General features: G+C 45.2%; 1 protein-coding gene across 1 annotated transcript in view; it reads left to right on the top strand.

Annotated features, from left to right (window-relative positions):
- Positions 1–1,808: 1,808 nt before the first annotated feature.
- Positions 1,809–27,814, top strand: part of LOC126106697 (transmembrane protein 151B-like) — a 265,945-nt gene continuing 239,939 nt past the window's right edge. The window contains exon 1 of the mRNA XM_049913077.1: positions 1,809–1,982. Within this exon, the coding sequence (XP_049769034.1) occupies positions 1,809–1,982 (174 nt within the window). The remainder of the gene's footprint in view (positions 1,983–27,814) is intronic.

Here is a 27,814-nt window from a genome sequence, read left to right as displayed (position 1 = left end):
GGCATCCCTTTCAAAATATTTTGTACTCACTCCCCCTTTTTTCAGTCATCAGTCTTCTGATTGCTTTAATGCGAATTCCTCTCCTGTATCAACATCTTCATCTCAGAGTAGCACTTGCAACCAGCGTCCTCAATTATTTGCTGGATGTATTCCAATCTCTGTCGTCCTCTACAGTATTTACCCTTTACAGCTCCTTCAGCTACCATGGAAGTCATTCCCTGACGTCTTAACAGATGTCCTTTCATCCTTTCCCCTCCTCTTGTTAGTGTTTTCTACATATTCCTTTTCTCCCCAATTCTGCGCAGAAACTCCTCATTCCTTACCTTATCAGCCCACCTAATTTTCAACATCCGTCTGTAGCGACATATCCCAAATGCTTCGATTCTTTTCTGTTCCGGTTTTCCCACAGTACATATTTCACTACCATACAATGCTGTGCTCCAAACGTACATTCTCACAAATTTCTTCCTCAAATTAACGGCTGTGTTTCATAGTAGTGAACTTCTCTTGGCCAGGAATGGCCTTTTTTCCAGTGATAGTCTGGTTTTCAAATCCTCCCTGCTACGTCCGTCATTTGTTATTTCGCTGACTAGGTAGTAGAATTCCTGGTCTACTTCGTGACCATCAATCCTGTTCTTAAGTTTCCCTCTCCGAGTCTTCTAGTTCGTTATGGGAATTTCCGAACACTCTGTATATCACAGCTTTCTAGATGTATTCCGTGCACGTTTCAAAATGTTCGAATGTGTGTGAAATCTTATGGGACTTAACTGCTAAGGTCATCAGCCCCTAAGCTTACACACTACTTAACCTAAATTATCCTAAGGACAAACACACACACCCATGCCCGAGGGAGGACTCGAACCTCCGCCGGGACCAGCCGCACAGCCCATGACTGCAGCGCCTGAGACCGCTCGGCTAATTCCGCGCGGCCGTGCAAGTTTCCCTGATGATAGTCTACGGAATTGTTGTTCACCATGCTAGTATTAATGTGATGTCTCAAATAATGGGTATGAGAGGAAGGTCACATCACACGTGCGTTTTCATCATTGTAACTTTGGGACCTTATTGTCAATGAGTTCTCCCAATAAATAAAAAATATAAAAAATCTATCAGTTTCATGAACGTACTCCCTTAAGGGGGGTAGGACGTCAAATGGGACGACTTGGAGCAGAAGAGACACCACAGGACATTTTAATTTCCACTGTCTATTAAAAACTGTCGTAAAATTGAGATAATTAACTACATCATTCATTTTTTCATAAATTAGATAGATTCTAGAGTTTCATCCACCTGTAAGTATAGATTGTATACTGTGCGAAATTCGCCGACGAATCTCTCTTACTTTTGAAGAAAAGTGTAACCTATTACTTCAAATGCAGCCAATAGTAAGTGCAATAATCATGAAATTTCACATGAAAAAAAATTAATTTATTATTTTGAACTTCCACTGCTATGAGTCTGAGTCCTGAATCCTTTCTGGTCATCCTCACAAAGTTTAATGAATTTATTTGTAAAAGTATAGAGGGTGAAAATTAAAATGTCCTGTGGTACCTCTCCTGCTTCAAGTCGGCCCGTTTGATGCCCTACCGCTTTAAGTCGGGTGTCTCCAGCAAAAAGCGACGCCTGATTTGTAGACAGCTCGCTCGGCTGCGGCGCCTGTCTTGCTGCAGCTGCGGCCGGAGCGGCAGTGTGCGCTCTAGTAAGATGCGACGCCTGGTATCTAGACAGCCCGCTCAGCTGCGGCGCCTGTCGTGTTGCAGCTGCGGCTGGAGCGGCAATGTGCGCGGTAGTAAGATGCGACGCCTGCTATGCAGGCAGGCCGCTCACCTCCGACGCCGTTTGTGTTGCAGCAGCGGCCGGAGCAGCAGGGCGTGCTGTGCGCGCTGCAGCGCGACGCGTCGTGGAAGTGCCTGGCGCTGACGCTGCTCATCTGCGGCTGCCTGGGCGCCGTCACGTGGTGCCGCCTCGCCGAGGTCACCAAGGTCAGCTCGCAGGCCGCGCGCAGGCCCGCTCCCGCGCCCGCGCCAGCGCCCGCGCTGCAGCGCGCCAGCGGCGGTGGCGCCAGCGGCGGTGGCGGTGGCGCCAGCAGTGGCAGTGGCGGTGGCGCCAGCGGGCACGTGCGCGCCCCGCTCCGCCCCGCCTCCGGCCAGGCCGCGCTCTGCTCGCCAGTCTGCCCGCCCGTACGTATCTGGCCACACCACAGCACCCCCCTCCTACCACCATTCTCCGTCTCTCTGTCTCTCTGCACCACCTCCGTACCTCTCCAAGAAGGCACCCCCTTCCCCATTCTCTCTCTCTCTCTCTCTCTCTCTCTCTATCGCGCTTAATCTCTGTCTCTGCCGCTTCTACAAAGTAACCCGCAACCAGCTGACACGTCTCAAACACACAGCCCTACTCCAAACATTTGTCATACTAAACAGTGTGAGGTAGACGAACTGACGAACCATACGCTAGGCAGAAGCAACAGATGTTTTCCAAATCGGTAGTATGTCTAAGCATCATCAAGATATCCATACCAGTTTGACAGAAGTCACGCATTTGTGATACATCAATTATATGTTTCCCAAGTGGGTAGTACATTGAGGTGACGAAGTCATGGGATAGCGATACGCACGTAAATAAATGCCAGTCGTGTCGCATACACAAGGTATGAAAGGGCAATGCGTTGTTTGCGATAACAGACAACGAGCAATGCGTGAAATAACTGCAGAAATCAATGTGAGACGTACGACGAACGTATCCATTCGGAAACTGAGGCGGAATTTGGTATGGCAGTAGACTACTACCACGAGTGTCTTTGCTATCAGCACGTAATCGCCTGCAACACCTCTCCTGGGCCCGTGTCGATATCGATTGATCCTAGGCAATTGGAAAACTATGGCCTGATCACATGGGTCACCATTTCAGTTGGCAAGAGCTGATGGCAGGGTTCGAGTGTGGCGCAGACTCCAAGTTGTCAACACGGCAATGTGCAAGCTCGCGATTGCTCCGTAATGGTGTAGGCTGCGTTTACATGAAATGGACTGGGTTCTCTGGTCCAGCTGACAGGCCATTTGCAGTCATCCAGCAACCTCACGTTCCCAAACAACGATGGAATTTTTATGGACGACAGTGCCCCTTGTCAGCAGGCCACGGTTGTTTGCGATTGGACAATTTGAGCAAATGATTCGACTACTCAGATCGCCTGACATGAACCTCATCCAATATATATGGGAATAATCGTGAGGCGAGTTCACACACAAAATGCTGCACCGGCAAAGGTTTGCAGTTTCAGACGTCTGTGTAGGCAGCATGACGGAATATTTCTGCAGGGGACTTCTAACGACTTCTAGTGTCCACGCCACGCCGAGCTGCAGCACTACGTCGAACACTGTGAGGTCCGATGCGATATCAGGAGGCGTCCCATGACTTCTGTCACCTCAGTGTCTGTTGAAATGAGATGTAAAGAAGTACAATACGGAACAAGTATTTTGTGAAATAAACCTATTTTTTTCAATTCATTAGCATTAAACACAAGATTGAGAAGGAGATCAATATCCCTCCAGCAACTGTCAATACAGATAGTGTCATTTTAGTAGACATTCTACTATGGATATAGGGCACAACATTTTGATGAAGGAACACGTGTTTTTCGAAATGACTGTATGTCAGACACAGAGCTAAATATGTGGCACACAGGTTGCTGGTATTTTGTACAGGAAGCAAATGAAGAGTGGAAATGAATATGTTCTAACAGTAATTTTTTGCACAAAACGCGTTTTCAGTGCTACTGTGTCCTCTGTTTCATTCCCTAGACTTAATCCAGATGTCAAACCACACGTTAGTAGATGGCGCAGGGTCGTTTTGCCAAGTGGTGTTTCCCTTTGGAGTCCCAAAATTTAAATGGTATGGGAAACGGTTTTTGTTAAAAACTTACCACTACAAATCTGAATTTGTTTATCACAAACAAAATGTAGTGACTCAAGCTTAATGGCACGTGGAACAATGACTTCCTTACAGGCATGTAGATCTAGTCGATTTTCTTGTATGAACTTGAAACATTCTTAGTAAAGCAGTTACTTTCTAATTTCTCTCATTATTTTTAGCGATGACGTGACGAGCAGCATAATTCTGTGGTATCAAAATATCTTCTCAATTTTCTGGATAAAAATCAGTTATGTACAAACCGAGATCGATTGCTTTTTCATTGTCTTGACAAACGTGATATTTGGCTCTTAGAAGGTTTTCCATTTCCACTGTTCAAATCTTTCAATATGAGTAATATTATTTGTAAGAGGTGGAAAAGAGAACAATGTATCTTCAGCAACTAGTAATGGAAACACCGTCCCTATGGCAGACATTACATGTTGGAAGGAGGGTTACATGAAAAGGCAGAATACAGGGAACTGATGTTTTGTAGAGGGAAAATATGATTTTCGAATCATTAGTACGGTTTACAAGGCATGCAGAGGAGGATTATGTTCCCTTCCAGCAATTGTAAACACAAACACTTCGTAAACATTGTGCCATGGTACCAGGGCACAGACTTCTTGTAGAACAATTATTTGTTTATAAGTGTATTTATGTTGGACGGGTGGTAGGAAGGAAATCATTGCTCCCCATCAACCATGAGCAGAGCCATTGCCATTTTGACAGACATGATGCCATAGACTCTAATAGACTCTAATAGAATATAGCGGATAAATATGGTTTCCAACTTTGTGAATAAGTTGGAATTGGAGATGAGGAAGAAGTTTTCCTCTTCCGTCAACTGTCAACAGCGCCAAAGCAGCTTTCATAAATATCTTACTATGGTATGGGCAACCAGTTTTTGCTGAGCAAGCATATTTATTGGCTCAGGCGGACACATTGTCCTACAGTATTTTACACACCGACAGACAAAAAATTATACTCACTTTTAGGTTGAACTTGTGAGATCATCATAGTTGTTCCATTGATAGGTAACTGTGCTTTGTGAAGTGTCGAATATGACATTGCATTCAGTGTATTTAAAGAACGATGTCGTGGGACAACTAAAGCGACAGTCAGTTTCTGTCAAGAGACCATCAGTTGAAGGTATGTGACAGATGCTGCAACTGGAAATAGTTACGTTTCTGACTCCAAGAACACGAACCTTCCTTTACCGTGATGTAATGATAATTAATGACTTGAAGACCGTCAGTTGACTGACTGATTCTTTGTGAATAAACACAAATTACAATTATGTGCACATCTAACCGTGTGTGCCAAGGTGTAAAACCGGTAATGTTCAACAGTATCATCTTACAGTCTTTCATCTGAAAATTGTTAATCAGACGTTTTTATAGGTTTTGGTAAATTGTAAGTGATGGCGGTGTCAGCTGTCCACAATGTAAACAGTTCTGTATCAGTATCTGTGGTTTTGAGAGCTGTAGAGCAGTGCATACTTTCAGAAAAAACAAACATTGTTTCATGAGTGTAGTATTGGAAGGGTAGTCTCTCTTCAAAAGGCTCAAGTGCTCAAATTCAGTAAACGTGACCACTGACTCTGCACTGATAGATGCCAACAATGAAAGTAAATGTTTTTCGAAGGGATAATGCATTTGTAGGAGAGGAGGTGCTGGCGACATCCACTGTGTCACGACTACTGAAATGGCGATTTGTTCAGCACTCTGATGGCAGCTGGTGGAGGGAGGCAAGTAATGTTCTTCCGATTTTCTTTCAATTTACTATCCGTTTCCAAAACATCTGCATTCCCTTACTTTCATTGTCAATTTCGGATCAATATACAAAAAATTATTCCTGCACTTTACATTAAAAAAATCAGCTGTTGGAATTTTACAACAAAGTCTAGGCGAGACAGTAACCATACCAAGGTTGCAGTCCTCCTATTGCTCTCTCTCGTCAGCTCATTGACCACGTGAACACATGTGGAGCTTTCTTGGTGTATGACTGAAACCTCCAACTGGTCCCAGGTTCCAGCAAACATCAACAGAATTCCAGCAGAGTTTCTATAAACGTTCATATTCAATATCCTACAAATTAATCAAAGCACCAAGTTACCCAATCTGTGAATGAAGCTATGATAGCGATATAATTAACAAAGCTAGACAATGTTGTCTTTCAGCAAGCTTGATCCTGTCACCTTGGTCGGATACACTCATTCTACTTCCATTCATTCACTCATAACGCTGTCATCCCATATGATAACCAATTTATTTTCCTTTGGAAGTTTGATTTCCATTGATTTCGCTGCAGTACAGAAGTTTAGCTAAGGTGTCCAAGAATCGAAGAAAAATTTCGTACTCACAACCTACCGAAGCTTACATTTTCGGTAGTCTAGCGGACCCTTCTCATATCTTGGCTATGAATGACTGACTGGTTTTTGAAAGGAGCAGAATGCCAACAGTGAACTAATATTTTATTACCACTCTTTTTTCTATTATGGGATTCTAACATTTGAGCAGTTTAAGGTGCGTCTAACAGTTCATCCTTCTCTTAACAATCATTCTCAGGAGGATACCCTTTGAGGAGTATCTGCACTTTGTCTGGGATCCAGTTCTTTCTTTAGATCACACACATTTTGATACGTATTTATCAGAGCTGAATGGAGACAAACGTACGTAGGTGACAAGGAACTTGCCGACTGATATGTACTAAACTGCCGTCAAAGTTTGTGGTGACATCCATGTATAAAAATTTCTCGATGTGCTAGGTGTGCAATGTCTGCGTTAATACTTAAGCTTTCGAGAAAAGGTTCACTATTTTCATCAGGAGCTTACTGACTTTTGGGGCCAATGTTTGTTTCTTGGATAGCAGTTTGGCTTACTAATGGCGGCATAACGCCATCTAAAGTGGAACGAGATCATCTTTCGTGATGGTGAGGGGAAGTTTTGTTGTTCCTTTTGCGCCATAATTCTGACCTTGAAATGTAGGAGAGGTGGAAGAAAAATAGGGGGCTTCACTTACTTAACTGGACGCTTGTGACATGTAAACCCCACTCAGGGTATTTTACTCCACCAATAGTAAACTAGAACACTGCTAACTAAGAAACAAACTTTGGTCCCAAATGTCAGTTAGGTGCTGATGAAGACAGTGAATGTTTCCGAAATCTTGATTGTTAAATGTGACGCTTCTATAACTGCAGTTGTGTTCTATCCAGGTAAACAGATGGAAACGACATCGTTTTCTACACCTACTATGAAAATACGACAGTTCTTGCTAATAACACTATATTCTTATTTATAAACACGCCACACTTATTGCTTAAAATTTAAAAAAATAATGTTATAATTATGCTTGAAATGGCAGCATTCTACGTGTGTTTACTCTTTGACCTTGGAAGACAGCAGATTTATGAGTTTTTAAAATAATGTAACAATCATTGTGAAAACAATGGTTTCTACTTTTCCCCCTCCCTCAGACACATTTGTGAAGAGTTGTATGATCACCAGGGATCAGTTTCTTTTTATACCACTGTAAAAGTTTCATTTATCATGCGTAATTTTTCAGAATTAGGATAGTATCCTTCAATTTGTGCCGAATATTTGCAAACTCTTATTCTCCTTCCCCAGTTGATTGGTTTGTACACTTAACTGTGTACATTAATTCGTACAGTGGCTATTTTTGTAGGGTTTCTTGCGTGGAACTAAGAGAGGTTTAAAGAGTTGCATCATGTAAGCACCAAAGGTTAGTGTGATTTGTATTTGTTTATTGGTATCTGTGACACGAAGACAATTGATCGACCGAAACTAATTGTCCATAAGTAAATACCATTTAAAGTAGACTTTGGCAGTTTCCTGGTGCTGTTCTTTGAAAACATCGAAGCTGTGAAGTACATCTTTAGAAAACATGAAGAATGCTTTAATTTAAAAAAATTTCCTGTAACCAAAAATTACATCCCAACTTACACAATTATTTAGAAAACGTGGACTTAAATTAGTGACCTTTAACTTTCCAAGAACGCCATGTTCAATTGGTGCCCAAGTGGTATCATTACCGAATCATCATAAGATGGTCCGTTTAAAAATAAACGCGGGCAGGTAGATATTAGGAAATTGTACTGGAAACCAAACTAACGCCTGCAGACACCCATATACGAGTTGAAACGTCCCCTTAGAAAAATTATACAAGACTGTCCTTAAACTGACACACAATATTTTTTAGCGCAACGCAATCTGACTTTCAAAAATCCCTACAAAAGAATGGCCCTGACTAACATTAACCTATACGTTTCACAAATCACTTACCTCACCAAAAATCTTCGTTACTCGAACTACTGCAATACAGCGAGCGCCACTACTGCCAGCTAAATAAAAGATTCAAACTACGGAAGGCACTAACTACTGATAGGCATAGTTAGCAAATGAAAGACTTTAATAGAGAACAAACAATGTATTTACCACAATAGTGTTCAAAAGTCATAATATACATAGCAGTTCATAATATCCAGTATTACAAATTTCAAAACTCCGCCATCTCTCTCCTCACATCCACCACTGCTGGCGTCTCACCTCCAACTGCGTAACGCTACGCGCTGTTCACATCCAGCTGCCCAACACTACAATGGCAGACAACAATGCAAACTAACCACAGACTGCACACAGCACAGCCAATGATTTTCATACAGAGCGCTACGTAACGTTGCCAACAAGAAAACCTGAACTGCCTATTTACAGAGTATACTGAATGGGTACAATTAAACAGTGCTGCAGTGTGGGGTGCATACATTGCACGACTCTGAAACATCGAAGGTACGTTCATAAATCGGTACACGTGTCGAGTATGCTGAAAGAATGGTAGTTCCTCCTTTTTGCCACCGGGTGAGAATAAGACGCTGTTAGCAGTCAGAATGTGAAATGTTTCGTGTTTTGATGTTAGTATGCTGTTTGTCGTTTAGTGACGCGTGTTGATTTCTTTTGTGAAATGATTTTGCATAAAGGGTTAAGAACGTTGAAGTTTTCTATGCGAAACGCAAAGTCTATTGAGAAGAAAGAACGCGCACAGCTGGTAAAGCTGTGTTACCAGAACGCCAGCAATAGCAGCACTGCACTGCAGCGTTGTGGCCGACAGAAACAGATACGAAGAGACTGCACGTCAATAAATAGGCTGATAAATATGATCAAGAAGTCTGAAGAAACAGCTGAATTGGTTTGGTGCAGCAGGGAGGAGGAGGCTGCACGATCCCGTGACAGTTGTTGAAGAAGTTGCTGTAGCTACGAGGCGACTGTGCAGCACGTGCCCCAAATGCTGCAGCCAGAGCTCAAGCTGTGTCACAGGATTTGTCTCTCCACTCGTCAACAGTTCAGAAGATTTTGCGGGGCATTTTGCAATGGTATTCCTGCAAGACCCAGAATACGCACAAAATGAAGCTCCAAGATATGTTATAACGCTGTTACTTTCCTCTTCGTGTTTTGGGACGCATAGAAGTGGATGACACGTGTCTGGGGATTATTGCCAGGATGGACGCGGGACATACTGCTCTGCATAGTGCCATGAATGCACAGAACTGTTAGATATGGCTTTCCACTCCACCACATGTTGTGCAGGAACATCCACTGCACTCGTTTGATGAGACTGTGCGGTGTAGTTTCACAAGTTTCTTCATCTTCGGTCTGATTTTCTTCGAGGAGATGACACCTCGCAAGCCTGTTAAACGTACAGCGACATCTGCGCTTTATATGGACATCCTTGTGCAGCACATGATGCCATATTTGCAAGAACTTAACTGCATCGACATTAGTGGTTTCACGGAAGGTGGGACGACGCCATATGTCGCTTGCCAGCTGAAAGATTTGCTTCGAGGAATGATCTTTAGGCAATTTCAATGTGTGTGGCCTTCCAGATCTACCCACCTAAATCCATGTGACTTCTGGTTGTGGGAATATCTGAAAGATCGTGTCTATCAGTGATGTAACCAGTCTCTTCCTGATTTGAAGGATAGCGTACTCTGACGATGCTATACGAGGTGCATTCAAATTCTAAGGCCTCCGATTTTTTTCATAATTAACTACTCACCCGAAATCGATGAAACTGGCGTTACTTCTCGACGTAATCGCCCTGCAGACGTACACATTTTTCACAACGCTGACGCCATGATTCCATGGCAGCGGCGAAGGCTTCTTTAGGAGTCTGTTTTGACCACTGGAAAATCGCTGAGGCAATAGCAGCATGGCTGGTCAATGTGCGGCCACGGAGAGTGTCTTTCATTGTTGGAAAAAGCCAAAAGTCACTAGGAGCCAGGTCAGGTGAGTAGGGAGCATGAGGAATCACTTCAAAGTTGTTATCACGAAGAAACTGTTGCGTAACGTTAGCTCGTTGTGCGGGTGCGTTGTCTTGGTGAAACAGCACACGCGCAGCCCTTCCCGGACGTTTTTGTTGCAGTGCAGGAAGGAATTTGTTCTTCAAAACATTTTCGTAGGACGCACCTGTTACCGTAGTGCCCTTTGGAACGCAATGGGTAAGGATTACGCCCTCGCTGTCCCAGAACATGGACACCATCATTTTTTCAGCACTGGCGGTTACCCGAAATTTTTTTGGTGGCGGTGAATCTGTGTGCTTCCATTGAGCTGACTGGCGCTTTGTTTCTGGATTGAAAAATTGCATCCACGTCTCATCCGTTGTCACAACCGACGAAAAGAAAGTCCCATTCAGCTGTCGTTGCGCATCAACATTGCTTGGCAACATGCCACACGGGCAGCCATGTGGTCGTCCTTCAGCATTCGTGGCACCCACCTGGATGACACTTTTCGCATTTTCAGGTCGTCATGCAGGATTGTGTGCACAGAACCCACAGAAATGCCAACTCTGGAGGCGATCTGTTTAACAGTCATTCGGCGATCCCCCAAAACAATTCTCTCCACTTTCTCGATCATCTCGTCAGACCGGTTTGTGCGAGCCCGAAGTTGTTTCGGTTTGTTGTCACATGATGTCGCACCCACGAACGCACTTTCGACACATCCATAACTCCATCACCACATGTCTCCTTCAACTTTCGATGAATTTCAATTGGTTTCACACCATACAAATTCAGAAAACGAATGATTGCACGCTGTTCAAGTAAGGAAAACGTCGCCATTTTAAATATTTAAAACAGTTCTCATTCTCGCCGCTGGCGGTAAAATTCCATCTGCCGTACGGTGCTGTCATCTCTGGGACGTATTGACAATGAACGCGGCCTCATTTTAAAACAATGCGCATGTTTCTATCTCTTTACAGTCCGGAGAAAAAAAATCGGAGGCCTTAGAAATCGAATGCACCTCGTATCACCCTGATTACCCCCGACATGCAGGGAGCAAAGGTGAGTCATGCTACGTTACAGATGCATCATGTTGATGAGTCGGGGGACTGTATTGAACATGTGCTGTAATTTGTGACCGTATCCTAATAAACGTGCCAGAACCATCGTTATCATATGTTTCACCGTTCCTCCGTTTATCCTGAACTCTCGCCACATTTTGACTGCTTACAGCGCCATATATTCACCTCATGGCAGAAAGTGGAACTATTATTTTTTTTCAGCATACTCCACGAACGCACTGATTAGTGAACATACCTACGATGTTTCAACGTCCTGCGATGTATACAACCCAGACTGCAGCACTCGGAACGCTGTTAGTTTCATTACAGCCACCTGGTGCTACACAGCAGTCTGTTACCTGAAGAAGCCCAGAAAGGCACTCTGATGGCCGGAACTGAAGGCCGCTTTTGACTGTGCGCAAGTTCCTAGTTGTCATTTAGATTTAAAATATTAGACATGCACCATCTGGCAGAAAAAAATACAAGAAAGAAAAAAAACTGGAAGAAGAGACTTATTAATCGTTATGGAAATGTATTTTGGAACGTACTCTGTTGCAGACATGGGTTTGTGCATTTGTGAGGTATTGTGGGTATTCTGTTAAACCTCTGTAAATTTCGAGCACTTTAAGTGTGTTTGAGTGGCATCCTTTACAAACATCATGCTAAATATCAAAATGTTGACCTATGTGTCCTACTTTATATCCCCATTTCTTAGAGTAAGGCTTTTTTATTAGTACGTATATTTCAGAGTTCTCCGAAGTGGGCCTCAAATGACCTCTATGTTTGGCCTGTGCACAATTTGGGACGGGCGCCACGTTTCATCGAATACACACGCGACGTTCTGTGAACTAATTTTCTCTAATGATCTGCTCTTTCCTAACGCCACATTTCATGACGATGTTGACTGGCAGGGCAGAAGACTACTGTTTTATTTTTCCCTTCCTTCTTATAAAATGGTGCGTCTGAAAAATTCGGTGAATGTTCCCATATTGTAAAAACCGCACTGGTTACGATGACACGCCCACTCATACGCAATGAGACACATGCCAGACAGCCCCCCCCCCTCCCCTTCGCCTCCACAGTCCTGAAAGTGGCCTAAGTGAAGCAGTGGTGCACGCTGTGATCAAGCTGACTGGGTCACTGTGGGACATGTCACAGAAAAATGGAGTGCAAAATGGAGCAACGCCTTACCATGAAGTTTTGCTTCAGATTAGTGACAAAGGATGCGGAGCCCATATAATACTAGTGTAACTGTATGGTGTTGAAGCAGTGGGTAGAGAGCGTGCGTGCAGGTGGTTTAAACGGACTGGAACGGAAAAGAAGGTGGCGAGCATCGACTGTCACCGCGCACCATGCCAGATAACATCGCACGAGTGTGACAGGTGCTTGCGGATGATTGCCGGCTGACTTTGAGAATGAGAACAGAAGAGCTGGAGGTTAGCAAAGGCGGTGTCAGCACTACTGTTACGAAAGTCTGGAAAGACTGACGGTCTGTGCCCTGTTTGTACTGTACACACTGACGGAAGCAAACTTGGATGGAAACGTCTGGAGATTTCGTTGACGTGTCTGAGGAGAATCCGGTCAGACACGTCAACGAGATGAGACGTGGCGCTACCAAAACGATTAGGAGACAAGGCGGCAATCGATGACGAGGTGTTCATCGTCATCCCCAATAACCACCTATAAAAACAGTCGGCTGACCAAATCCCAGATTAAGTGCACTTACTACATAGCTACATACGTAATTTGATGTTGACAGCTAGATCAGAATATTTTATGATCTGAAGATGGCAGTAGACGAAACTGATGATACTGAAGTATAACAGTGCCTCACAAGGGCTGAGGGCGCCCCGCTTGCCGACAGCGCTCGGCAGACCAGGACGGTGACCCATCCAAGTGCTAGCCCAGCCCATCAGCGCTCAACTTCGGTGATCTCACGTGAACCACTGCGAGAAGGCCGTTGGCAGGAAGGGCCAACTCCAATACTAATTAACTCGGAAATGGCGCATTGTATCCATTTTTTCTTAAAAGTTATTTCTCAGGACGACATACCCTGCCACACCTTCTCGAGCTTTTCAGACTATTTTTGGCCAACCTGACGCGTGGGATTTTATGCATTTCTGCGTTATTCCGGACCGAAACGTTACGCCATGCCACCAAAACATTAGTTAGCTTTAAGTAGTTCTAAGTTCTAGGGGACTGATGACCTCAGAAGTTAAGTCCCATAGTGCTGAGAGCCATTTGAACCATTTTTGAACCACCAAAACATTTACAAATATCCACAGATATTCTTTTCAAGGGCGAAAGACTAATCATTTCGTTTGCCACAATCAAAGACTACAGTCTCTCAGCATTGGTTTACACTGACTTCTCACAGCCTGCAAGTGGATTTCATTTTCATATTCTCTGTAGTGTGGTCACCATATGTTGGATCTCATTGGAGGAAGTGATGCTTCCCGTTATTTTGTTTCCATTACTGCATAGTTGCAGGTGTGACGCTAAGAAGAACACAGTCCACAGAATGACACAAGTAATCGTAGGTGGTTGGCCACATTACTGGACCTAACAGTTGGAGCCTTGGAACAAGTGTGATGAGCGCAGTATTTATCTGGCGTGCCACGAAACGGCATAGCTGAGAGTAGTGTGGCGCATTTTCTCTGATGTTTCAGCAGATATTTGCAACTTCTTGTTTTGCATTGGGTAATTGGAGTCAGCGAAAACCAACACCCCTCATCATACCTTTCATGCGACGTTCACTATGTACAGAAAGCGTCGGTTTCTTCCACATTACTAACAATATGATTTCTGTAGCGGAATTCTATGCGCCCATTAGATGTAAAAAGCACTCCGTCTTCAGGCCACGAGTTGCCTACCGGGACCATCCGACCGCCGTGTCATCCTCAGGGGAGGATGCGGATAGGAGGGGCGTGGGGTCAGCACACCGGTCTACCGGCCGTTGTGATAGTATTCTTGACCGAAGCCGCTACTATTCGGTCGTGTAGCTCCTCAATTGGCATCACGAGGAAGAGTGCACCCCGAAAAATGGCAACAGCGCATGGCGGCCTGGATGGTCACCCATCCAAGTGCCGGCCACGCCCGACAGCGCCTAACTTCGGTGATCTCACGGGAACCGGGATATCCACTGCGGCAAGGCCGTTGCCACGCCCATCAGATATAGCGCTCCCAAATTCGTCTAGTGCCATATTCGTTTTATCGATATGTATTGAGAGGGACTTCCTCAGCCACAGCACCACCCTGGCTCGTGCTGACAGCTACTGCCAGATGGCAGCGCTGCTCAGCCGTTGCTGGAGTACTGGTCATTCTCCGTGGTTTACTATTCCTCTTAACATACATCCATAAAACGTGCATCTCACTAGGCTAACTTGGGATAGCTCTATCTAACGAGCAAGTAGAATTCTGCTTTAAAAATCATTCCGTTTGTAAAGTAAAACAGACGGACGCTTGCCACAGACACTGGGCGTCGCATGAGGCACGTGATGGCCGGTGTTTGTCTGGCCTGAACCCAGCGACGCATCGCAAATATGAGAGAAAATGTGATTGACGGACGACTCATAGGATTGGTTCGTTGACTGATTTGGGGGGGGGGGGGGGGGGACGGGACCAGACAGCGAGGTCATCGGCCCCATCGGATTAGCGAAGGATGGGGAAGGAGGTCGGTCGTACCCTTTCAAAGGAACCATCCCGGCATTTTCGTCAAGCGATTTAGGGAAATCACGGGAAACCTGAATCAAGATAACAGGAAGTAGGTTTGAACCGTCGTCCTTCCGAATGCGACTCCAGTGTGCTCACCACTGCACCATCTCGCTTGGTCCACTCTTTAGTAGAGCCACCCTGGTATGCACACCGAGCAAAAAATTCATCATTACTCTCCCCCCCCCCTCCCTCCCGACCAAACGTTACGCTAATACCGTCTAACCCCACATCAATTCCGCGAGTAGCGTGTCCATCACTTTCCTCTGGAGTACCACACCGTGTGAACCCACTCTTTGGTTAGATCTCGTACAGCCGTCAAAAACTGCAGGAATATTGCTAAATTTCACCTGCTGTTACAGGTAGTTCCAGGCATTTTCTAGGGGACTGAGATCGAGTGAATTAGCGGGGCAATCGATATGCGAATTTTCGTAGCCCTGTGAATACGACTGTTGTGATCTTGGAAGATGGGCGTGTGCACAGAATACTCGTCATAAACGTGTGGACCGAAGACTGACTCCACAATGTTGCAATTAACAGCCTGGTTCGTTTTCACGGTAGCCTGAGCGAGCATACCCGAGTCGTGGTGCGAAGACCCCGCCGCTGAACCACTCCTGGCTACAGACGCACCCCCTGAAGACTGCGTGCTGAACGCCTGATTGTGTCGCTGTTGCAGGGAGCGCCTCGTGTCATTTGATAGGGGAGAGAAAGTGACCACCCGCCGGACCACACTAAACTACACTACACTACACGCCAACGGTCAGCTTCTACACGCTCTGTGCGTTGTCTCAGACGTGCAGCTTTGCGAACTACTGTGAGCACCAAATGCCCACTGCACGGAGTTTTGCTTGGCAGAGTTTCAGCTCGAAAAATCGTTGATACGGACCTGCATTGACAGAAATCGCCTCTTCCTGGCGGTTTTGACAATTCTTGACGCTCGTCTCCGATCCCAGTTAGGATTAGAGTTCTGAAACTACCGTAGGCAGTCATAAGTAAGCGTGGGCTACAATAGTTTTCCTAGTAGCCTTAGTCAGTTAAGATTGTGACCACGTTACCTGTACGTTGGGAGAGTTGCATTCCTATCGGGCATTACCTCTTTTCGATGGCTTTGTTCTTGCATGCGGTCAGTGTCTTACTTGATTCCCATAGAAACCGGAAGCCGTGAATCATCTAAAAACAGAGAGGATATACAACGGGCCGAATAACCTACGGAACATTTTTGTTCAAATGGTTCAAATGGCTCTGAGCCCTATGGGACTCAACATCTTTCATCAGTCCCCTAGAACTTAGAACTGCGTAAACCTAACTAACCTAAGGACATCACACACACTCATGCCCGACGCAGGATTCGAACCTGCGATCGTAGCGGTCGCGCGGTTCTAGACTGTAGCGCCTAGAACCGCTCGGCCATTCCGGCCGGCAACATTTTTCTCGTACGTAGTTATTCTCTTGTCTGTTACTTAAAAATAAACGTATACATAGTGCTACAAAACGCAATTACTTCATTAAAGAGGTAAAATAAAAAAAAGGAAACAAAAACAACTCAAACATCGCTTCAGTACTTCGTCGAGCTTATATAAAAAAACATTCTGTTATTCACAAACAACTTTAGCACTTATCAGTAATAAGAAGAAACTTTTCCCTTTCCATGAGGTGATGAACGTTCTGCTGAGTACGAAATAACAAAAACTGCATCGATATTTTTATGTTTATCCAAGTAATATGCGCTTGGATCAAAAGTAATTGCTTTGTTTACATAAGGTAGCAGAATAACAACGAAATGCAGTCTATATTTTGTAACTACATACAATATACAATGGACTAAAGCAGAACGATGGGCGGTTCTAATTACGTGCAAAACAAACAACATAGAAAAGTTGTCGGCTCCCACTTTTCTCACACCCTTTGATTTCTCTTTCCCTACGAATGCTACCAGTGCTACCGGTGGTCCTACCATTTAGAAGGTCATTTGTGTCCCGCAGTTGTGGTAGAGAGCAAGTCTAGCTGGGATATTTTTACGACCGCTGTTTTCGTTCTGTGTTGCGTGCATGCCAGTGGTACAACATTCTGTATTGATAAACCGAAAAATCGAGCGACATCATTCCACATTCACGTCCGAACACGATAGTTCATTTACCCTAACCTTTCACGTCTGCACGTCGATCCCTCTTCCCGGATTGGTCCCGTACATCCGACTGACGCGTACCCGCCACCTCACTGCGCTGTCACATGTCAGCGCTTCACGGTCACGTGAGCACCCGGTACTAGAAAGCTTCAGCCTGCACCCAGCCTCACACTTCACTCTAGTTATGCATGTGTATTCAACCAACATGGTGACAGGCAGATTTTGTTCTCGCAATGTAGTTTGTGAGTAAAGTGGCGCTTGATTCTCAAAGGCCACGAGTGATGAGTGATGACTGCCATGATTACCAATTTCTAATTTTAATACACTTAGGTGACTAAAGTCGTGAGACACCTCCTAACACCCAGTCGCATTCGACTTGTTTTTGCCCAGGGTAGTGCAGGAACTCGACTGTGCATGGACACCAGTCGTTGGAAGGCCCCTGCGGAAACATTCCGCCATACTGTCTCCGCAGCCATCCGCAATTGCGAAACAGTTCCAGTGCAGGATTTTGTGCACAAGCTGACCCCTCTATTATGCTCGGTGATCTGGGTGGCCAAATCATTCGCTCGAACTGTGCAGAATCTTCTCCAAGCCAATCGCGAACAACTCTGGCCTGATAACATGGCGCATTGTCATCTATAAAAATTCCACTCATTCGGGAAATAAAGCCCTTGAATAGCTGCAGATGGTCTTCAAGTACCTCAGCTAGTAATGATCATTGCCAGATTACCAGTCAGTGATCGGTTCAGTCTGACCAGACGACACAGCCCATACGAGTTAGGAGCCAACACCAGCTTGCACTACGCCTTATTGACAACTTCGTTCCATGGCTCCATGTGGTCTGCACCACAGTCAAACTCTGCCATCAGCTCTTACCAACTAAAATCAGGACTTCGGAAGAAGCTCGCACTGTTAACTAGAAATGAGTTAAAGGAAATAAATCTCGCATATCTAGAGGCTAATGTCAAAATTTCCGGAGTTCTGAATACTATTAGACAAGAGGTTCCTGAACTCACACCAGATATTGTTCGAAGCGTCCATTATTTTGTGAATGGTAATAGATACCCCTGAATATAATGTCATTTGTCATTAGCGAATGAAAACAAATTTCAAGTTCGGCTATCGAATATTTCGTATACTGTTCGAATGGTAAACATGGCAGCATTCAGTTTCTGAACATGATCCAGAATATGGTCTTGTGACAGTTCACCATCTAGCTAAACACCTAGGGATTTGGACTGTTCAGACTCAGTAGTCCTATGCCCATTCTGTGTAATCAAAATATCGGTTTCATTCAAATTGTGTGCTACAAACCATAAAAAGTTACTGTGATTTAGCATCAGTTTATTTTCTACAAGCAATGAACATAGGTCTTAGAATCCACTATTTGATGCAGAGCCTACTTTGCATTCGACATCCTTCACTACCAAGTCAGTGTCATCAGCAAACAGATTTTTTTTTTAGGATTACTTGTCATATAGGAAGGCGTGTCATTTACACACAGGGTGAGTGAGCTGGCCCCGCTGCTGAGTTTTATGCAGCTCACAGTGCCTTAAAATACCACGCATAATATTTTCATATTCCCTCGCTCGCTAGGTGCAAACTGTTAGTCCTACAGAAAAAATGAACACTACATTTTTTTAGGAAATGTAATGTAGTTAAATTTTGTACTGGGATACGTTATCGCAGGAGGCTATGATTTATGACTTATTCTATAAAAACGATTTTGAGGTAGCTTTTGTACGTTTTACGTGAATAATTAGAAAACTATGGCCTCTAGCGAAAACGCGTCCTTTTAGAAAACGTACCTACATTAAATTATACCTACACAAAGGTCCTATTCATTTCTTCTGTATGACAAATAGTTTGCACATAGAGAGCTAGAGAATACGAAAGTCTTCCACATGGTATGTGAAGGCTTTTCGGGTTGCAATAAAAGCCGGAGGTAGGGGCAGCCGCCTCACCTTATATGTAAGAAACAGTAGTGGTCCCTACGTCATAGCCATTCTTACTGCTGTGGAGAATGAGGCTGTGCAAATTGTCCTCAAAATATGAAAAGAATCAATTGTGATATACTGCTCTTATTCCACAATCGTCCAACTTCTGCAGTAATATTCTGTAATCAACACAGTCGAACACCTTAGAAAAACGAAAGAAGCCGCCTAATGTTCGAAACTCTTTGTCCGATGCGTCCACTGCCTTACAGAGGAACGGGAATACAGCATTTTCAGTTGTCAAACCACTTTAATACCAAACTGTAGCTCAGTGTGTCAGTGTTGAAGTCACGGTCAAATGCCTGAAAATGGAGATTAGTCCTCCATGGCCGGTAGCTTTCAACGGTATGATGTGAAGGCAGACGAGAATATCATTTACTCTGTTCGGGAAACGATCTAACATAATTTCTATAACATTCTTCTGAGTTGCATGAAGCGTCATGTTGTGGACTCACAAGCGACGTTCATTCTTACATAGCAAGTGTGCTTCAGTTGGATGTGTGGTCACCAACACTAAACACCCTTGGCCAACGCTGCTTCATCATTTCTGCAACATGACGCTGTCTGCTACATAGAAGAATTAACTCTGGCTGAGAAAGCCCAATTGATACACGTTACCGCGATGATGGAATGTGGAAATTAATTCGATCTAAAACGAGTTAACAACACGTTTTAAACACCGGCTTGCCTCGCTAATTATCCCCACCCACGTATAGGCTTCCCTTAGGTGATCGTTGTGATGACGTAGCAAGTAGTATAGTGACGGTGATTTTCGTGTGATTTTCGGGTTCTGAGGTGTCTGCGTTCCTCTCTCCCGCAGATGCTACCCTCGTGCAAACAGCGGGCCTGTTGACGTCAGAGGGACGCTCACCAACACTTACACAGGGACGAAAAGGTAAACGGCCACGGCCACCACACGAGAATACAGCACGTACTCTGTAGCTCCGTAGATGTCTTAGTGCAACCTCACTTAGTCCCACTAGATGACTAGACACTATTAGTCGAACACAGCAGCCAAAAACCGGGGGAAAAGAAAGTAATCGAAATTTTTTGGCATTTACGGTATCGTTTAGATGACACTTATACACTGCAATGTGGAAGAAGCGTTGTAAACGATACAGTAAATCCTGAAACATATCGAATGCATGCCATTAGTAGCCATCGTAGCAAACAAAGGACTAACTAACGCTGCAGAAAGAGACATATGTTCTCCCTCACTTCAACACGTCAGTAAGGTAAATGAATCTGATCACACGGCTCCCCACGTTTTCGAATTAGAAAAAAAAAGTACGAAATGTACTGTAAATTTTTGCGTGTATCACGTCGATCTGATCAGAGTAGTGGGACTAATGTTTGACAGATTAGAAAGAAGTATTGTAAACAATGCAATAAATGCTGAAAAGAATTACCTCCATGCATTGACTAGTCCTGGTAGCTACACAAATGAGTAATAAATGTTGTCGGCAACACGTAGATATAAAGTACTGAGCCGCAAGAATACGGCCCCCCTGTTTAACAGCGTGTCGGCCCACCTTTGAGAATCAGCACAGTACCGATTCTGCGTGGCACGGATCCGGTAAGTCTCCGGCAGGAATGTCGACGCACGGATCACGCAATTCCCGTAAATTCTGGGACACTGAGTGGCAGGCTTGTTGTGTTCCAGAATAGGCAAATTTGTTGGCCGAAACATCAACCTGAGTTCGCTGCCGTGCCCTTCAAAACAACTTTCGCTCGAGTCCCGCCCCGTGACACCGACCGTTATCCTGTTGGAAGATGCTATCGCCGTGAGAGGGAGTCACAGAACACAAGGAAATGCAGTTAGTTGACACTTACGTTGATTTTCTGCGTAGCTATCACGGTGTCTTCCATTACTATCAAGGTAAAATTTATTCCAGTCCGTTGTGCCGCGGTGGTGCAGCAACCTTCTATTGTGATTAATGTTAAAAGACAGTCCTTGGTAGCAGAGTGCTCTCTACTGGCTCGAAGACAAGGAATTTCACCTGGGTAGTGACTCATCAAGTCATCTGCAAGTACAATAAAAATTGGCATAATGCATAACCGGGCGCTGTCCTATCGTGAGCTGCTATACTCAACACTGCAGATCAAAATTGTAAATAGGTAAGACGTAAAGGATAGGAAAGTACGTAGAAAATGTCACAAACATTTTCTACATACTATCCTATCCTCTACGTCTTACCTATTTACATCACGTGCCAACAGCTTTACCGCAGTGATAACACCGCTTCCCGTCGGGTCACCGAAGATAAGCGCTGTCGGACTTGGATGAGTCAACATCTCGGCCTGCCGAAAGCTGTCAGGAAGAGGGTTGCGCTCAGTTTCTCCTCCTCACACGAGGCATCACAACAACGCTTCACCTGGCAACGCCGGTCAAGTGCCGTTTGTGTATGAGAAATCGGTTGGAAACTTTCCTCATGTCAGCACGTTGTAGGTGTCGCCACCGGCGCCAACCTCGTGTGAATACTCTGAAAAGCTAATCATTTGCGTATCACAGCGTCTTCTTCCTGTTGGTTAAATTTCGCGTTTGTAGCACGTCATCTTCGCGGTGTAGCAATTTTAGTGGCCAGTAGTGTATTTACTATTTTAGTTTTCACTTTTGAGTATAGTAGCTCAGGACAGGACCACTCCGGATTATTTGTTAGTCCAATTTTTATTGTACTTGCAGATAACGTGATGATGGCGTACCCGGGTGAGAATCGTTGTCTTTTACCCAATAAAGAGCGCTAGGACGTATTTAAATATTAATACTATTAAAGTCTCGTGGAAGGACTCGTGTGAGCCCCACATAGCGCAATAATGCCCAACCAACCTGTGTCCGTGGGGGGGGGGTGCAAGTTTCTAGCGGCAGTTCCCCTGGATGCTAGAGTACCATCGATGTGGTGTACGGCGAAGCGTGATTAATCCGTTTCCACTGATCCACCGTCCATTCTGGATGATGTGGTACCCAGTGGAATCGGAAATGACGATGTTATTGCACTGACAAGGGTACACGTGGAGGTGCCCTGCTACCGAGCCGCCGTATCAAACAGCGTCCGCTGGTCGGTGAGGTCGTGAACACCTGTGCCGGCGGCAGCACCCTGCTCTGCCGGAGATCGCCGCCTGTCACGACTTACAGAGCGGGCAGGTTCCGTGGTGGGGCGTGGAAGGCTTTCACCGACCCACAACCACTCTCCACGCACGCTCACGGCTGCAGCGCGCGGACCACCGACCAGCTTCGCCGTTTCCGAGACTTTCGTTCCCAGGCACCGCGCCACAACAGTCTGCTATTTCTCAAAGTCACCTATGTCCGTGGTTTTCCTCATTAGAGGCTCGCGCAGTATTCCTTTCCGTCAGTGTTCCGCTACTGTACTTTCCTTATACGTAACGTACCTGCAACGCCACAAAGTGCTACTGCACCTCGCCGTGAGTAGTGAACATAACGTTTTGATTTACCGATGTGTAAACGCTCCCCCACACCGGTACGTCAATAAGGAAGCCAATTCCGACCAGAAGACTAACTTTTTTGAACGCCTTTACATCGGAATACAGTACTGCCATGCTATCATCCATCTTCTTTTTGTATGTGTTGGGTGACACATCGCTAAAAATTCAGAAAGAAGGAAGGCAATTAGAAAATTGTTCGTGCAACTATTTATTTAGCACTCTGCGATACTCAAAGTCCTGACGAGGACTGGTGTGTAGACAAAGAACAAGGAACATTTTTGTGTTTAATAGAACGTAAAAACAAGTAATAAAGGGTGCTACAAAAAGAAAGAACTAATTTCAGTTGGTTATTACAGACAAACTTCGAAAGATAGAAACATATTGTGCATGTCACTGGATAGAGGAAGATTCAGAGTTTTATGTTAGCACGGACACTATAACATTCGCTCAACATGTGTATGTTGATTTATTTGTTTGTCTTCTTCCAGGGTGCATAAACAATAGGGTCATATGCACCAATATCAGAACCGTAGAACAAAAAAAATGGTTCAAATGGCTCTGATCACTATGGGACTTAACATCTGAGGTCATCAGTCCCCTAGAACTACTTAACCCTAACTAAGCTAAGGACATGACACACATCCTTGCCCGAGGCAGGATTCGAACCTGCGACAGTAGCGGTAGCGCGGTTCCAGACTGAAGCGCCTAGAACCGCTCGGTCACTGCGGCCGGCTATCGTAGAACACGAAGACAAACAGAGGAGATACGAATGACTACGTATCAGGCCCAAACGACGGAAGGTAAGTCAGCTAAAAACTGGGACTAGGAGAAAGGTCCATAAAATACGCCTGGTCCTGAAATTAAGATTAAATGTCCTCCGCTATGTAGCTACGATGGATGGTAAGTAAAACGCGTTCGACAGCCCGCGCGTCGTTCGCTAAAACGGCCGATAGCTCAGACGGCAACACAAACGAGAGCATAACTGGTTACAAAAACGGCTTGCCGTCAGGAAGTGGCCGGCCGTCAAAGGTGAGGGAAATGAGTGCAGTGTGGTGGGGGAGCACCACTTACCAAATAGCGATGGCTAAAAAGACAGCATCGTATAAGCAACCCAGCTGACACAATCTCCTTCTGGCAAGAGGGCCGAGAGGAGGTCGTCCAAGTCGCTGCGAGAGGCTTGGTCCGATCTACATCTACATCTACATTCATACTCCGCAAGCCACCCAATGGTGTGTGGCGGAGGGCACTTTACGTGCCACTGCCATTACCTCCCTTTCCTGTTCCAGTCGCGTATGGTTCGCGGGAAGAACGACTGTCGGAAAGCCTCCGTGCGCGCTCGTATCTCCCTAATTTTACATTCGTGATCTCCTCGGGAGGTATAAGTAAGGGGAAGCAACATATTCGATACCTCATCTAGAAACGCACCCTCCCGAAACCTGGCGAGCTAGCTACACCGCGATGCAGAGCGCCTCTCTTGCAGAGTCTGCCACTTGAGTTTGCTAAACGTCTTCGTAACGCTATCACGGTTACCAAATAACCCTGGGACGAAACGCGCCGCTCTTCTTTGGATCTTCTCTATCTCCTCCGTCAACCCAATCTGGTATGGATCCCACACTGATGAGCAATACTCAAGTATAGGTCGAACGAGTGTTTTGTAAGCCTCCTACTTTGTTGATGGACTTCATTTTCTCAGGAATCTGCCAATGAATCTCAACCTGGCTTCCGTCTTACCAACAATTAATTTTATATGATCATTCCACTTCAAATCGTTCCGCACGCATACTCCCAGATGTTTTACAGAAGTAAGTGCTACAAGAGTTTGTTCCGCTATCGTATAATCATACAATAAAGGATCCTTCTTTCTATGTATTCTCAATACATTACATTTGTCTATGTTAAGGGTCAGTTGCCACTCCCTGCACCAAGTGCCTATCCGCTGCAGATCTTCCTGCATTTCGCTGCAATTTTCTAATGCTGCAACTGCTCTGTATACTACAGCATCATCCTCTAAAAGCCGCACGTAACTTCCGACACTATCTACTAGGTCATTTATATATATTGTGAAAAGCAATGGTCCCATAAAACTCCCTTGTGGCACGCCAGAGGTTACTTTAACGTCTGTAGACGTTTCTCCATTGATAACAACATGATGTGTTCTGTTTGCTAAAAACTCTACAATCCAGCCACACAGCTGGTCTGATATTCCGTAGGCTCTTACTTTGTTTATCAGGCGACAGTTCGGAACTGTATCTAACGCCTTCCGAAAGTCAAGGAAAATAGCATCTACCTGGGAGCCTGTATCTAATATTTTCTGGGTCTCATGAACAAATAAAGCGAGTTGGGACTCACACGATAGCTGTTTCCGGATTCCATGTTGATTCCTACAGAATAGATTCTGGGTTTCCAAAAACGACATGATAAGCGAGCAAAAAACATGTTCTAAAATTCTACAACAGATCGACGTCAGAGATATAGGTCTATAATTTTGCGCATCTGCTCGGCGACCCTTCTTGAAGACTGGGACTACCTGTGCTCTTTTCCAATCATTTGGAACCTTCCGTTCCTCTAGAGACTTGCGGTACGCGGCTGTTAGAAGGGGGGCAAGTTCTTTCGTGTATTCTGTGTAGAATCGAATTGGTATCCCGTCAGGTCCAGTGGACTTTCCTCTGTTGAGTGATTCCAGTTGCTTTTCTATTCCTTGAACACTTATTTCGATGTCAGCCATTTTTTCGTTTGTGCGAAGATTTAGAGAAGGAACTGCAGTGCGGTCTTCCTCTGTGAAACAGCTTTGGAAATAGGTGTTTAGTATTTCAGCTTTACGCGTGTCATCCTCTGTTTCAACGCCATCATCATCCCGGAGTGTCTGGATATGCTGTTTCGAGCCAATTTCTGATTTAACGTAAGACCCGATCTTCCTAGGATTTTCTGTCAAGTCGGTACATATAATTTTACTTTCGAATTCACTGAACGCTTCACGCATAGCCCTCCTTACGCTAACTTTGACATCGTTTAGCTTCTGTTTGTCTGAGAGGTTTTGGCTGCGTTTAAACTTGGAGTGAAGCTCTCTTTGCTTTCGCAGTAGTTTCCTAACTTTGTTGTTGAAGCACGGTGGGTTTTTCCCGTCGCTCACAGTTTTACTCGACTCGTACCTGAAGAGAGGACCGACGGCGACGGCGAAGTGGCACCGCCTCTCGGCAGACGGCAACACGGAGAGCGTCGGAGGGAATACAGGAACTCGCGGGTTGAGACACGAGCAGACTGCAGCGCCAGACCGTCGTGGCCAGGAACCCACAGCACCATGCGTTGCTCGAGGAATGCCAGAAAGGTAGTCCATTTGATTGCACACACGAATCAACAGGTCCCTGTTTACTGAATCGACAGTTCCAACAAATCAGTTTCTCAGCCCTTGAAGAGCAGCTGCCATACAAGGGACAAAGAGTCTGCCATATGCACCCCACAGGCAAAAATCTCAAGGTATGAGGTCTGCTAACCTGGGAGGCGAGAAGCAATCAACAACGTATTGTTGGCCGTCTCCTCCAGTCCAACGTTGTGGGATGATAACACCGCACCTCTAGGTCAAAGTGAGGCGGTGCGCCATCATGCGTTAAAATGCAATCATTGCGATCTTCGTGAAGACGAGGGAACGAACAAATTTGCAGTATGTCCAGTTATGAAATTCCTGTCACGGTTTCCTCCGCAAAAAAGAAAGGTCCATAAGTATGAACGGCATAGAACACATTCAGTTTCGGTGAGTCCCAGTCATGTTCGGTGACAACGCCAGGATTTTGTGAAACCCTAAACACTACAGTGATTCCCTTTATCCAATAGATTAAACGTCTATTCGTCCGAAAAGATGAGTCGTTCAGAAAAAAAGCTTCCTCTGCCGTATCCTGGCGATTTGAAATTCGTAGTTTCTGTTACGGTCGCCGGGATGCAGTTGCAGGTGCAACCGTAACTGCAACTTGTAAGGCCGCAACACGCGGGCGTTGTGTCAGAACACGCCACCTCGTTATTTGAGGACACAGAAGTTCCTGCCCCGCCCGTCTTACGGATTCCCGAGCGCCTCGTCTGAACGCATCTCGGATACGCTCGGCATCGTCGGACGGGCGTGGCTGGCCAGTGCTGTTCCACTTGCATGTGCAACCAGCTTCCAAGAATTCTATATGCCAATCGTGCACCTGCTTCTGCAAAGGAGGCTTCTTCCTGAATCGACGGCGCAGTGCACGCCGCACCGGCACAATATGGCTCTGAGCACTATCGGACTTAACTTCTGAGGTCGTCAGTCCCCTAGAACTTAGAACTACTTAAACCTAACTAACCTAAGGACGTCACACACACCCATGCCCGAGGCAGGATTCGAACGTGCGACCGTAGCGGTCGCGCGGTTCCAGACTGTAGCGCCTAGAAACGCTCGGCCACTCCGGCCGGCATTGGCACAATAGACTGACTTCGCGCAAATTCCAACATACAAAGTGATTTCCCTTGTGGTGTAGTCGGCGTATCGTTACAAGCAGACAAGAGCGCAGCTGTGTCAAAACTCTGAACCTTCCTCTATCCAGTGACACGTGCACTGCGTTTCTGTCTTTTGCAGTTTCTCTCTGAGAAACAATTGGAATTGTTCATTACTTTTGAGTTACCCTGTATATGGATGAGCAAGATAACGAAGTAATTGATTGGCGACTCCATGGAGTGTTCTGTGCACCACGACCAAATAGTGGAAGGAGAATCAGCATAAACTCGCTCTAAGCTTGTTGATACCAGTGCCTACCAATTTTAATTGTGTATTACAGCACTGAGGATGGTCGCTAAGTGACCGAAAATCGATTTTACGGATAATAAAACAAAAAAATACGACCAATGCTGATTCTCCTTCCAATTCTAACGAAGTAATTGCAACGATAGATTTTATAATTTCAAGTAAGTACGTTGACACCGTCTCTGTTCCCAGAATGAACTCACCTTGGCGCTGAGTCTGCGCTGTCTTCACACGTGCTGGCACTTTACAACTGTCAGCCAGACCTGGAGCCGGCCTCTAACCGGGAACCTTCGGCTTTCGCGAGTAATGCTCATACCAGTTAAGCTATCCAATATGAGTTACTGCCAGCCCTCACGGCTACAATTCAACCAGTAGCTTTTCTGGAGATTATACCTGAGTAGGTCAGTCGGTGATGACATAGCCACTCCAAGGCACCGAAACCTTAATTCCCCATTATCAAAACAGTACAAGAGTCATTTGAGTCGTACTGTTGTGTCTGGAACTGAACTTTGTGTTCCGAACAACATTAAG

Source organism: Schistocerca cancellata, chromosome 10, assembly GCF_023864275.1.
Source record: "Schistocerca cancellata isolate TAMUIC-IGC-003103 chromosome 10, iqSchCanc2.1, whole genome shotgun sequence".
NCBI lineage: Eukaryota > Metazoa > Arthropoda > Insecta > Orthoptera > Acrididae > Schistocerca > Schistocerca cancellata.
This window is presented reverse-complemented; position numbering and strand designations above follow the sequence as displayed.